Source organism: Danio rerio, chromosome 4 (genome assembly GCF_049306965.1).
Source record: "Danio rerio strain Tuebingen ecotype United States chromosome 4, GRCz12tu, whole genome shotgun sequence".
NCBI classification, from domain to species: Eukaryota; Metazoa; Chordata; class Actinopteri; order Cypriniformes; family Danionidae; genus Danio; species Danio rerio.
The window spans coordinates 5,286,933-5,301,058 of NC_133179.1; the positions used below are offsets into that span (position 1 = coordinate 5,286,933).

Genomic DNA, 14,126 nt, shown 5'->3' on the forward strand with positions numbered 1-14,126 from the left:
AACAGCAGTACAACATTTTAAAATATTTTGTCCTTCGACTGTTATAACAGTCTCTGACATCCTTTGGTTATTATGGAGCAGTGATGTTTACAATGCGTCCAAGCATGCATATCTCAAGAATCATTTATTTGTCTTATAAATGCTACAAACAAAACACGGTCACTGTTTCCCAGCTTCTCCTGCCAGCTGATCACCTGTGTGCCCTTACGCAAGCAGGTGAGCTGACGTGAAATGCAGGTGGAGCTAATCCATTTCACTAAACCACTCGATCCGTGACACAGAATAATACTGCATAATAGTATAAATCTTAATTACTCAATAATCATACAACAAATCACTCATATCACTCCTGTACTTCAGCAACTTCACTGACTTCCTGTTAAGTCCCGTATTGATTTTAAGACTCTAATTTTAACATACAAAGCAGTGACTACATTTGTGACCTGGTTACTCTGGCCACTTCCACCCGTAGTCTTCGGTTCTCATCTGCAATCTTGCTGTATCAGCCACGCTGTAAACTGAAGACTATGGGTGGTCGTGCTTTTTCGTACAGTGCGCCTAAGCTATGGAATGGCCTTCCCATCAGCATCAGGAATGCTGTTTCTCTGGATTGTTTAAGGAAACTTCTTAAGACTCACCGTTTTACGTTGCTTTTAACTTAGATTGATTATTTTTTTATTTTATCATCCAATTGTATTAAATCATTCATATTTTATTGTGGTCTTTTTATTTATTTTATTTTATGACTGTTTTTACTGTTCTGCATTGTTTGCCTTGTGTGCCTTTTATCGCTTTGGGACTGAGAAAAGCACATTATAAATAAAATGTATTATTATTTTATTTATTTTTTTTTTTTTAATAAATTAGAAATTATATAAATATCACAAATGGCTCCAACAGCTGAATAAGTAATATGCAATTATTTATATACATATGTTTTATAAACTATCATTGGGTTTTTAATAGATTGTTTTTATATATTTTGTTTAATTGATGAGTTTATATATTTTTATATTCAAGTATTTTATATTTAAGTATTTTTTTTAGATATTTATTATATTTAATTTCACTGCTCTTTCTGCTATATTTTATTATTTGTATTTTTTGGGGGGAACCTTAAATTCACAAAAATACTATATCCTTTAATCCTGTCTCTATTATTCACTTTATATTTAAGGTATTTAATTTATTTATCTGTCGAGCTCCTTCATCAGTGATTTGATGCATGTGTGTGTGTGTGTGTTTCAGTGGAGAGATCGAGGGTCAGTCTGTCTGCAGCAGCTGGAGAATCATCAGACTACATCAATGCTTCTTATTTACTGGTAACCTCCTGTATTCTGAAGATCATGTTCAGTGTGTGTAATTGTGTTTGTGGAGTGTGTGATTTAAGTAGTGACTAAATGAGTTTGTTCATGTCACAGGGTTTTCATCAGAGCAGAGAGTTCATCGTTACCCAGAATCCTCTGCCAAACACCATACATGACTTCTGGAGGATGATCTGGGACCACAACACTCAGATCATAGTGTCCCTGCCGGACACACACAACATGGTGAGTTTTACACTTGTAAAAAACATTTGTTTTTTTTGTCGTTGTTGTATATTTATGCTTTTGAATTGCGTTATGGGATCTTGATCATTCCCCTTAGATCTTTACATGATAAAAAAGGGACTTTATAGGCATATGTAAAAGTTTAAAGTGATTTTTTTTAAGCGATACACGTTTTCTGTTATTGTACAATTTTTTAACAATACTTATTTCAGTAAATAAACAGTAATAAACAGTAAAAACAAACAAAGAAATTTGTCTCTTTCCAATTGGGAAAGCCAGCAACAATCAAGAATGCATGATTATATGGTGTCATGGCTTTGCAATCAAAACATGTGGTTATAATGCAAGTCAATGTGAAAAAACAGGCACAACTACAACAAAAGAGTAGTGAAATTAAGAGTATTGTTGATTTTATTATACAATTTTCAAAGCATTTTCCCAAAATACGTGTCAAAATAAGATTTGTCACCAAAAATCTTTCCATTTGCTAAAACACAGAGAAAGCTGTGGCCAAATGAAGAACCAAAATCACTCTAGAGTAGATGGACGTCACAAAAGGCGTCTTTATGCCATCATCATTAATGCTGTTACAATATTTCTCCATGCTAACGAAAATCAGTGTTTTAATGTATCAAATCAATATTAAACAACTGCAGTATTGTGAAACATGCACACACACACACATAGTTCCTGCTGAACTGTAATGGAGGCGTGTCATTTCAGAGCTCAGAGGCGGAGTGTGTTTATTGGCCCACTAAAGATGAACCAATCAGCTGTGAGACGTTCACTGTGAGCTTTAGAGATGAAGACAGTCTGAATCTGTCCAATGAAGAGCCAGTGCTGGTGCAGCACTTCATCCTGGAGGCCCTAAAGGTCAACAACTACACACAACAGCACAACAATACACTCCAGTCATGCTTCAGTCAGATATATATATATATATATATATATATATATATATATATATATATATATATATATATATATATATATATATATATATATATATATATATATATATATATATATGATTAGCCCTCCTGTGCATTTCTTCAACAATCAGTATTGCAGGGGTCACCAGCATGGATCACATGTGTTGCCCGCTGGCCTGTTCTAAAAATAGCTCACCATAGCGCCACTTACCAGCAAGTTCCATCTAATATAGAAGTAATCATTTAAAAATGTTAATATTTGCAGAAATATATAAAAATAAAGTATTGCACATTGATACATTAAAAACAGGGAATTTCCTACCCTGTTAAATAATTGTTGAAATTTGTTATTTGAGAAGTGCTTATCAAACTGGTAGCCCTTCACATTGATCGGTACCCAAGAAGTAGCTCTCAGTTTCATAAAGGTTGGTGACCCCTGCAGTATTGTAATCAATAAACAATTAATAAAAGGCTAAATACGTGATCATCAACTCATTCTATAACTATGGTGTTACATGAATATTGCTTTATGTTTTTGTGTTGTTGTTGTTGTTGTTGTATGTGACAGGATGATTATGTTCTGGAGGTGCATCAGTTCCAGTCGCCCCGCTGGCCGGATCCTGACAGTCCCATCAGCAACTGCTTTGAGCTCATCAATATAATCAGAGAGGAGAGCTCGCGGCGAGAGGGACCTGTCCTCATCCACGATGGGTACATTATTTACACAAACATTGACTAATGAAAGAGCTTCTTGAAGGGGCAGTACACCCACACTCAAGCAGTTTGAAAGGTTCACTCAAAAAATGACTTTTGCTGCTTATTCAAACTACTTGTTTATATTCATATCTAGTCAAACATTATGTGCTGTCATCATGGCAAAGATTAAAGAAATCAGTTATTAGAAAGGAGTTATTAAAACCATTATGTTAAGAAAAAAATCTCTCAGATATTGGGGGAAAAATATGCAGGAGGGCTTGTAGTTCTGACTTCAGCTGTATATATGTGTGTGTGTGTCTGTCTGTGTGTGTGTGTGTGTGTGTGTAGGTGTGGAGGGTCGAGTGCTGGTTTATTTTGTGCTCTGGTGACTCTGGTTAATCAGCTGGATGAGGAGAACAGTGTGGACGTCTATCAGACCGCCAGAATGATCAACCTCATGAGGCCCGGCGTCTTCAATGATGTTGTAAGAAGAAAAAATACATTATATCAGCATTAACATATAAACATTTCTAGTGGAAGATTTCTTTTTTCAGAAAAGTCTTGGGTATTAAGATATTTTAAATGAAAAATGTAAGAGAATTGGATCGGTGGATTTTTACAATTTTATTTTTATTAACAACTGGCATTTCTTTACACAAAGTATATTTTTTGTTGCTTAAATCAAGAATGATTTCCCAGAGATGGGTTGCGGCTGGAAGGGCATCCGCTGCGTAAAAACTTGCTGGATAAGTTGGCGGTTTAATAAAGGATTAATAAAGGGACTAAGCTGACAAGAAAATGAATGAATGAATGAAATCAAGAATGAATTTCTGCAGCGTAGTCACGAAATGAACTTTATTTCTCTTAACCCAACAGCAGATGTTTTTCATGTTAATTTGTTACTTTTATTGTGGGAAAAAACAAAACATCTTGTTTTGTGCGAAAGTCCTTACAGGTTATATGTTGTTATATTTTCTTTCTTGCTTTCTTATGATCATGACTCACTTTTCTCATGTACTCGACATATCAAAAATTGTTTTCTTGTTATCACAACTTATTTTTCTCATTATCTCGACATAACAAAAGTTGATTTCTTAACCTTCAATAAATACATAATTAAGTAAAAGCAAAAAAAAATACAGCTTTTTGTTATGTCGACCGAATAACTTGACTTCTAGTTGATCATTTGGTGTCAGAAGTGGCTTATATGAAAGGAAAGGCCTCTAGATTACGCTTATTTTACCACAATAAAATATGATCATGCCCTGATTTTGAATTATTTAATTAAGACAGTAAGATCTGACTTATACAAAAGTCTTGTCACTGAACAGAAAATAATGTCCAGTATAGAATATAAAGTCATGCTGCAGTGCAAACAGAATGAATATTGTGTCTGACTCCATCATGAGCTTGGAGGACTGCATCCATACATCTCTGCAATGACTCAAATCACTTATTAATAAAGTCATCTGGAATGGCAAAGAAAGCATTCCTGCAGGACTCCCAGAGTTCATCAAGATCCTTTAAATTAATCTTCAATGCCTCCTTCTTCATCTTACCCCAGACATGCTCAATATTGTTCATTTCTGGTGACTGGGCTGGCCAATCCTGGAGCACCTTGACCTTCTTTGCTTACAGGAGCTTTGATGTGGAGGCTGAAGTATGAGAAGGAGCGCTATCCTGCTGGAGAATTTGCCACTCCTGTAGTTTGTAATGTAATGGGCAGCACAAATGAATTGATACCTCAGGCTGCTGATGTTCCCATCCAGTCTGCAGATCTCTCGAACGCCCCCCATCTTGAATGTAACCCCAAACCATGATTTTTTCTTCACCAAACTTGACTGATTTTTGTGAGAATATTGGGTCCATGCGGAATTTAATCAGTTGAACAGATGATTCATCAGAATAATCGACCTTCTGCCACTTTCCCAAATGATCAACTAGAAGTCAAGTTATTATTTGTTGCTCTTATAACTGGGATCGATGACAAGACATTTGTCAGGCAGTGCATTCTCCTCCTAAGGGGATGGCTGGGGTTTGCCGCTGTTTGAAGGTTTGTCCAGTTCATGCTTACCCTTGTAGCTGTTGCACATGTATAAAAGAATTGTGTTTTCAGATTTCAACTTTAGAAAATAAATCAATAAAAGAAAACATGAGGGGAAAAATATATATATCAGTGCATGGCCTCTTAGGACCTCCGTAATTTTGCTTTTTAAGTGCATAAATAGATCTTTGCACTAGAAAACAACAGAAATAGTGAATAAGAAAGATGTGATGTGAATCCTAAAACACTCTTCCTCTATTCACAGGAACAGTATCAGTTCCTTTACAAAGCGATCTTGAGTCTGGTCAGCACACAGGAGGACGAAAGAGCGCTTCAATACGCCGAAAACAACGGGACGGTCCCAGCAAACCCTTCAGAAAGCCTGGAGTCTCTGATGTAGAGGAAAAACAGGACTGCGTGGTACAGGATACACTGTCATTTGGTCTTTTATTGTGCCTTTTTGTTACCTTTGTACTTTAAAATGCTTTGATATAATATTATTGTTGTAACTAATGCCAAAATTTCTACTCTTTGGGGGGTAAACAGACACTGCTGTATCGCCGGTGGTTTTAGGTTTAGTCGGACATAACTGTTGAGGAAATATTTATACGTAGCAGCGGCAGATGATTTCATACTGTATATCTATTTTGGGGGAAATCTTAGATATAAAAAAAGCATTGCTGAATGTAGCCTAGAACTGGAGAAAGGTTTGAACCTAATAAATATATATATAAAACACCGACAGACCAAAACACATTTATATGACTAGAGTTACTTTTTATTGTTGTTATTATGGTTTTTTTTTATTATCATAGCAATTGAATGATTCAGTTTTTTTTATTGTAGACAACTGATTTTTTAAATGAACTTAATTCATCTATTTCTCATACTAAATCAGCAGTCGATCTCTGCATCCGTTCATAACCAGCGTTCATTTTATTTGATTTTTTTCAAGCGTAATCTTTGTCCACCATTAACACACAAGTCGTACTTGGACACAAGAAAGCAAGCACAAACAAAAAAATGATCTAGGATAATATAAGGAGTACAGAAATAAAATAAAAACAGATTTGTTGTATGTTCCCGAAGGAGTTGAAGAGTGTTTGTCATTTCTTCCATTGCATGCTAAATGTTTAAACAGAGTCAAGCCCTGATTTTAATGATATTACAAAGACTGTATGTGATGAATACTAAATATTATGCTGACAAACTATGCATGCATCAGACATAAGAAGTAAACACTCATGTGAAGGATTTTAGCATCAATTCATGAGTACAAACTAATTACTTTTTTCTTATTGCTGTTCATATGTATGTCATTTAGCTTGATGTTGATTTTTATTTTTCATATTGGAGCACAAGCTGGGCCTCGATTCCCATTTTATTTAATTAAGCATCAAATACAGTTGAAGTCAGAATTATTAGCCCCCCCCCTGTTTATTTTTTTTTCCCAAAAATCTGTTTAACGGAGAGAAGATTTCCTCAACACATTTCTAGACATAATAGTTTTAATAACTCATCTCTAATAACTGATTTATTTTATCTTTGCCATGATGACAGTAAATAATATTTGACTAGATATTTTTCAAGACACTTCTATACAGCTTAAAGTGAAATTTCAAGGCTAAATTAGGTTAACTAAGCTAATAGTTCTGACTTCAACTGTATACAAACTGATTTTACAACGTGCACATTTGATCCTCTCAGTTTAGAGGTTCCTCGTTGAGGTGTTTTCTTACATTGTTCAAATCACTAAAATTAGAGGTTATTTGCTAATACATTCCTAATATTATTAAATATGTATATTTGTAGAAATATTAGTATTCTCAGTGTTTTTTTAATTCTATAGATGTGATCCTGAGGCACAAAACCAATAGTAAGTGTCATTTCTCAGCATTGCAGTTTCATTCATTGCATAGTGAATGTTTCAAGCCCTAATTTTAGTGATGTTGCAAAGATTGTATGAGATGAATACTAAATATTATGCTGATTTATAGTCCATAAGTAAACTATGCATCGACTAATGAAAGACATAAGCACTAAACACTCATATGAAGGATTTTAGCAACAATTAATGAGTAAAAACAAAGAAAAAACTAATTACTTACTATCCTGGACCACAAATTAAAATCGTTTTAGCATTGCAGTTTCTTCCATTGCATAGTGAATGTTTTAAGCCCTAATTTTATCGATATTGCAAAGATTGTAAGTGATGAATACTAAATATTATGCTGATTTAGTAGTCCATAGACAAACTATGCATCAAACATAAGAAGTAAACACTCATGTGAAGGATTTTAGCATCAATTCATGAGTACAAACTAATGACTTTTTCTTATTGCTGTTAATATGTATGTTATTTAGCTTGATGTTGATTTTTAATTTTCATTTTGGAGCACAAACTGGGCCTCGATTCCCTTTTTTAATATATATTTAATTTAGCACCAAGTATACAAACTGATTTAACAATGTGCACATTTGATTCTCTCAGTTTAGAAGTCCTTCCTAGAGGTAAGTGTTTTCTTACATTGTTCAAATCACTGTTAAATAGTTAAAATCAGAGGTTATTTCCTAATAAATTCCTTATATTATTAAATTTGTGCATGACTACACAGAACTTGTTTTAATTCTATATATAGTGAGTGATCCTGGAGCACAAAACCAAAAGTAAGTGTCATTTCTTAGCATTGCAGTTTCATCCATTGCATACTGAATGTTTTAAGCCCTAATTTTAGTGATATTGCAAAGTCTGTATGTGATGAATACTAAATATTATACTGATTTATAGTCCATAAGTAAACTATGCATCAAACATAAGGAGTAAACACTCATGTGAAGGATTTTTGCATCAATTTATAAGTTGCAACTAATTACTTTTTCTTATTGCTGTTAATATGCATGGTTTTTAGCTTGATTTTGATTTGGATTTTTTATATTGGAGCACAAACTGGGCCTCGATTCCCATTTTATTCAATTCAGCACAAAGTAAACAAACTGATTTAACAATGTGCACATTTGATTCTCTCAGTTTAGAGGTTCCTCATTGAGGTGTTTTCTTCTTACAGTGTTCAAATCACTGGTAAATAGTTCAATTCAGAGGTTATTTCCTAATAAATTCCTTGTGCATGACCTCACAGAATTTGTTTTAACTATATATACAGTAAGTGATCCTGGAGCACAAAACCAATCATGTCATTTCTTAGCATTGCAGTTTCATCCATTGCATACTGAATGAGTGGGTTTTATATTCGCATTCAGATTTTCTCCTTAATGTAATTTCAGAAAAGTACTGTTTGCTAATTTTAAATAGGGAAATCATATTAGCAGCTGATGACTTTCAAAGTACAACATTGTTCACAGTCAATTAAATAGTGCTAATGTTGTTTTGATTTCAGACCGAATATTAAAAGTAGGATATTAAACAATATAGGGAGCATGTCACTGAATGAACATGCCAATGTAAAACATTTTTACCTCAATGTATTTTAGGTTATTGCTAAAAGCACTCCTGTGCAACATCATGAAGGTTTTGTGCTCCAGAAGCGGTGCAGGAATATTTTGCAGTCTCGTATTCACATTATCATAATTGATTTCTCTTTATGTTAACATTCATTCATTCAGCAGACACTTTTCTTCAAAGCGACTTACAAATGAGGATAAAAGAAGCGATCATCACAGAGAAGTTAGTTGTTTTAATCATTTTTCATCTGTTGTTTTCAACTCAATGTCCTCGTCATTTAAAAAAGCTGTTTTAATTAGCTGTCTTGATTATCTTGTGGTCGACTTTTGTTTTTAATTATGTTAAGGTAACAAGCTTGTTTTTAATGTCAAAATCACTAGGGAAAAAATGAAGCCGTCAGGATTTCCTCAGTAGTAGCTGTACAGTTAAAGTCAAAATGATTCGATCTTCTCTGAATTTTTGATTCCTCTGCAAATATTTCCCAAATGTTTGTTTGTATACTTTATTGTCCCTCAAGGGGAAATTTTCTGTAGACTCACCCAGCACTTCAGCTGGTTCTGACACAATAACAATTTAAAAGAATAAATCAACATGTGAAAGAATCACACACACTATTGTTCAGTGTTCAATAGTCTGATTGACACTGGAATAGAAGAGTTCTTAAATCTGTTCCGTTTCCAGCGGAAAGTTCTGTATCTTCTTCCAGAAGGTAAAAGTGTGTAAGATGGGAAGAGTACATGCGATGGGTTACTTAAAATTCTTTTAGCTTCATTCAGAGTGCATTGCTCATAGAGTGTTGTATTATTATACTATTAGTCTTGTAGCAGTTCTGATAATATTGAAAATTCTTGATTTCAGATTTACAGAAAGATTGCCATACCATGTAGATAGACCATACCTGATAACACTTTCAAACACAGCTTGATAACATAAGTACATGATTTTCTTATCAACACCATAAAACCACAACCTTCGTATGAAATATAGTCTTTGGTGAAGCTTTTCACAGATCCAGTTTACGTGAGTGTCCCATGTTAGAGACCGGTCTATGTGAATTCCCAAATACTTGTATGACTGTACCTGAGTGATTTCTTGATGTTTAAAATGATGTTTAACAGAGCAAGAAATTTTCAACAGTATTTCCTATAATATTTTTTCTTCTGGAGAAAGTCTTATTTGTTTTATTTTGGCTAGAATAAAAGCAGTTTTAATTTTTTTATAGCCATTTTAAGCTCAATATTATCAGCCTCTTTAAGCTATATTTGTTTCGGTAGTCTACAGAATAAACCATCATTATATAATGACTTGCCTAATTACCCTAACCTGCCTAGTTAACCTAGTTAAGCCTTTAAATGTCACTTTAATCTGAATACTAGCATCCTGAAAAATATCTAGTCAAATATTATGTGCCATCATCATGGCAAAGATAAAATAAATGTTATAAGAAATGAGTTATTAAAACTTATTGATTATAAATGTGTTAAAATGTCTCTGTTAAACATATAAATTGAGGAAATATATACAAGAGGGCGAATAATTTTAGACTTAAGGAAGCTGTATTTACCAAAGAAACACCAAAAAGGCATCACTTTAAATAGACAGAGTTGATTTATTCCTGAATATAAACATAATCTACATGCATGCGAGTGAAGAGGGCTTCAGATGGGCCATTTCCACTGGTTAGCTGGAGCTTCTTCAATGAGCGGCTCCCAGGCTTTCCATTCCACCATCTTTCTGGACAGCGAGAGCTCCGCTTCAGCCTGCAAACACAACACACACACTGAGGTAACAGCACACACACATTCATTTTAAAATGGACCCTCTTCACATTTGCAGGTTTTCGCAGTAGCAGAAGTCGGCATAGTTGGTAAACTTAGAGCGCAGGGAATGGGAGAGGGCAACAAATCATTCTTTTACAATGCTATGATGGTGTTATCAAGACTTTCAGACAAAAAAAAATAGTGTGAGACTGAGAACAGCAGCCAGAAGAGAGAATAATGTCAGATTTTACTGTCCTGCACACATAGACACTGCTTTAGAAACACCTCACACAAGCATAAGGGTGTTTTTTAATATAATACATACAAGTTTAAAAAAAAATCTAAATATTAAAAACTTTAAAGGATTTAGGATGCTGATGATCATTAAATACATCTTAACAGTTGTAAAAGGGGTCCATAAATGACAATAAAGTCCTCTCTGACCTGTGCAATAACCTCCTCGATCTGTCCAGCGTTGATTTTCTTCTCCAGCTTCCCAACGTCTGGCTCCTTCATAAAGCACAAGCAACGTTTATCTGCAAATCTACACGATATTATAATCATCTAAATCTGATTTTTTTTTATGTGTGTGTGTGTAAATGACTAACAGTTTTGACGTGGTTGAACCTCTCGCTGATCAGTTGTTCAGTGTATTTTCTGTAAGCGGCGTCCTGGGGAATCCTCTGCAGACATGACAGGATCTTCACGTACAGATTTCCCAGACGCTTTAGGAAAGACAACAATAATTGCATTACTGCTTGTCATCGTTTGATGTTGTGTCATTTTCAAATGTTATAAGCTGTGAGGAGAAGCACAACATCACATGCTTTGATTTGAAGGACAGAAATATATGAAAATCAGACAAAAACACAAGGGTAAGGTGGTTTTAATGAAATGACTACAATCCCATGATGCATTGCAAATGACTCATGTTTTATTCACTAACATTCATTTAAAGAGTTTAGTTGTATGTATAGAAGCAAAATGTAATGTTTACAGCAAGATATGCACATATTTAAATATATAGATAATGTTTGACAGCATTTGCCGTCGCAGTGACTTTAAGATTTTGGAATTTTCCATAGAGAATTATGGGTGATGTAGTTTTTCTGTATAGATTTCAGTAGTTAACTTAAAAGGGTTTATTTAAAGATTAACCTAAAACAAATATATGGGTTTTAACTAACATTAACATCCTCAGGGCTCACAAAAGCTCCGTCTTTAAAGGTTGATCAGCTGTTAATTAAAAATAAATAGTTCCCCTATTGATAAAATGAATGTAGTTGTAGTTCTAAAACCCGGTTGATTTGCTCTATTAATAAAACACATACAATAAGTGTATTATATATGACTCATACAATATATGACTTATATATAACACGTATATTGAATAAATGCAATTGGTCAGAATGGTCATAAGATGATGTGGAAAAACCCTCACCTCGTGTGGATTCTGGCTCACAGCGAGGCCAACCAAACCTGTGGTCTACAAATCAAAATATGAATATCACAAATATAATTTTTATTAACAGTTATGCTTCCTAAAAGCGTCAAAAAATGCATAGGCAGTCATTCGTTTAATAATATGCATGCATATCAATGTAAGCTATATAATGACAAAAATCCAACATTAATGCACGATTGCATGTATTTGTCAAGAACGTCTTGATTAAAATTGACATTTAAAGCTTCTGGAAGACGTTCAAACATAAAACTAAGCAGCTGTATTGATATAAACCTACTGTGTGTGTATAATGTGCAATAATTCATATTTCAGCCATCGCGATCGTCCAAAACAAAGCGCGAGTACTGCTTGTAAATACACACAAACGATAAAGCAGCCGTACAAAAAAAAGAGTAAAATACTCAAACGCCCTGCTGTTCAGATAAGTCTCGTTTATAGTTCAATTTCAGCGCTTTTTATTAATGTATTTTCATGACCTCCGCACGTACCTTTTTGAGCAATCCAGCCATTTCTGCGACTGACAGACTCAACTTCCGTCGCCGGAGTGTGACGTCTGCGGCACGGTAATATTTACATTTTTTCATATATACTTTTCGTTGATTTGTGATAGACAGACAGACAGACAGACAGACAGACAGACAGACAGACAGACAGACAGACAGACAGACAGACAGACAGACAGACAGACAGACAGACAGACAGACAGACAGACAGACAGATAGATAGATAGATAGATAGATAGATAGATAGATAGATAGATAGATAGATAGATAGATAGATAGACAGACACTTTTATAAGTACATTTTGCAAACCACATCCTCTATGTATAAATCTCTGGTTTATTTCGTGCTACATGTATTTATTTATTATTTAATTGATATAATTCAAGCTTGAGTTCAAATCTCGTTCCTCTAAGAAATGTTCTTTAAAATACAATAATATTCTGCAAATTCACAGCACAACCACATGATACACTTTGTTTCTTAAAATGCATTTTTATTTTATCGACAGCAGTTTAAGTAACGATACACCAACAAATATAAATTGTGTTATTATGGTATTAAATCTCTTTATTTTGGGTGCAAATGTACATGTAAGATTTAAACACGTATATATTGGTGTTTTATGATTCAAATATATAGGAATATTTCAGTTATTTTGCCATTTTAGCACAATTATTTAATAAAAAACAATTTAATATAAGCTGTACACAGAAGTTGCATCAGTGTAATACACACAATTGTCCACAGGAGGGCGGTGTTACGTTCTCCTAACGCGCATTATGTAAGAGAACCATACAACAAATAATGTAATTGCACTTCTGATGATGTTGATTTTGGTTAAACGCATTTGGTTAGTGCAGCCTTTTTTGGTCAATTTAAGCACTGACATTCATATTTCTGAACATGATATAGTACCAAGCCACCTGGGGCTTATCTGTCCAGTAGTTTTGTCCTCTTTAGAACGTGGTAAAGACTTCTGGGGCCTAAAAAATCACTGTCCACAGACAGCCTATCTGGGCCCATTCAAATAAGTTACACGTGGGATGTTTTACATGATCCACCCACCCAAGTGGTCAAACCTCAACAGACTCCCAAACAAACCTTTGGAGGTGCATCCCTACATTCCCCGGAGTTGCCCCCTGCTGTTAAAATCTCAAAATTCCACTGTCCAGCAACCACCTATTGTTATGAATGGAACAGATTGCAGGTGGGATGTCCAGATCTCAGCTTCTACATGAGCTAGCAAGCTGAAACCTGGCTTCCTGTTCTAGTCTGGGCATGCCCTGTCTATGCTGTGAATTTGAAGAAGATTGGAGAAAGTCGAAAATTTGACCCAAAAAATCTATAAGGGGTACCCCTTTTAGTTTTTTTGGGTCAAATTTTCAAGTTTTTTCAATCTTCTTCAAATTCACACCCTAGACAGGGCATGCCCAGACTAGAACAGAAACGCAGGTTTGGGCTCTCTACTGTGTCCAGAAGCTGAGATCTGGATATCATACGTAAAATCTATCCCAATGTATGAAATAGGCTGTTCGTGGACAGTGGAATTTCAACGATTCGACACCTGGAGATGGCCCAGGGGGGCTTGCATATCCACCTCAATAGGTTTTTTGGCACTTTTTTGAGGTTTTCCAACTGTAGCAGATGGATAAAGAAAAAACATCCCACCTGTAGGTTATTTGAACAGGCCTAGGTAGGCTGTAGGTGGACACTCC

At 34.7% G+C, this 14,126-nt stretch overlaps 2 protein-coding genes across 11 annotated transcripts in view; one reads left to right on the top strand and one right to left on the bottom strand.

Moving 5' to 3' along the window:
- Positions 1-6,313, top strand: part of ptprz1b (protein tyrosine phosphatase receptor type Z1b) — a 94,956-nt gene extending 88,643 nt beyond the window's left edge. For all 10 annotated transcript variants that reach the window (XM_073946915.1, XM_073946916.1, XM_073946917.1 and 7 more), the window contains 6 exons: positions 1,249-1,322; positions 1,422-1,550; positions 2,274-2,423; positions 3,051-3,193; positions 3,527-3,662; positions 5,488-6,313. In XM_073946915.1, the coding sequence (XP_073803016.1) occupies positions 1,249-1,322; positions 1,422-1,550; positions 2,274-2,423; positions 3,051-3,193; positions 3,527-3,662; positions 5,488-5,622 (767 nt within the window). In that variant the 3' untranslated portion in view covers positions 5,623-6,313. The remainder of the gene's footprint in view (positions 1-1,248; positions 1,323-1,421; positions 1,551-2,273; positions 2,424-3,050; positions 3,194-3,526; positions 3,663-5,487) is intronic.
- A 3,958-nt stretch (positions 6,314-10,271) lies between these two features.
- On the bottom strand, positions 10,272-12,426 carry ndufa5 (NADH:ubiquinone oxidoreductase subunit A5). Its single transcript, NM_001013456.1, has 5 exons — positions 12,396-12,426; positions 11,884-11,928; positions 11,051-11,167; positions 10,887-10,952; positions 10,272-10,442 (listed from the first exon to the last, which is right to left on the bottom strand). Exons 1-5 carry the CDS (start codon positions 12,414-12,416, stop codon positions 10,341-10,343), a joined length of 351 nt encoding a protein of 116 aa, NP_001013474.1. The 5' UTR covers positions 12,417-12,426; the 3' UTR covers positions 10,272-10,340.
- Between the last annotated feature and the right edge of the window lie 1,700 nt (positions 12,427-14,126).

Coding starts and splice junctions, on each gene's coding strand:
- ndufa5 (NM_001013456.1), bottom strand. CDS start 12,416: ATGGCTGGATTGCTCAAAAAG. Junction 11,168..11,883: donor TGAGCCAGAATCCACACGAG/GTGAGGGTTTTT, acceptor TCTTTCCTAAAG/CGTCTGGGAAATCTGTACGT. Junction 10,443..10,886: donor TCGAGGAGGTTATTGCACAG/GTCAGAGAGGAC, acceptor TTGTGTTTGCAG/GCTGAAGCGGAGCTCTCGCT.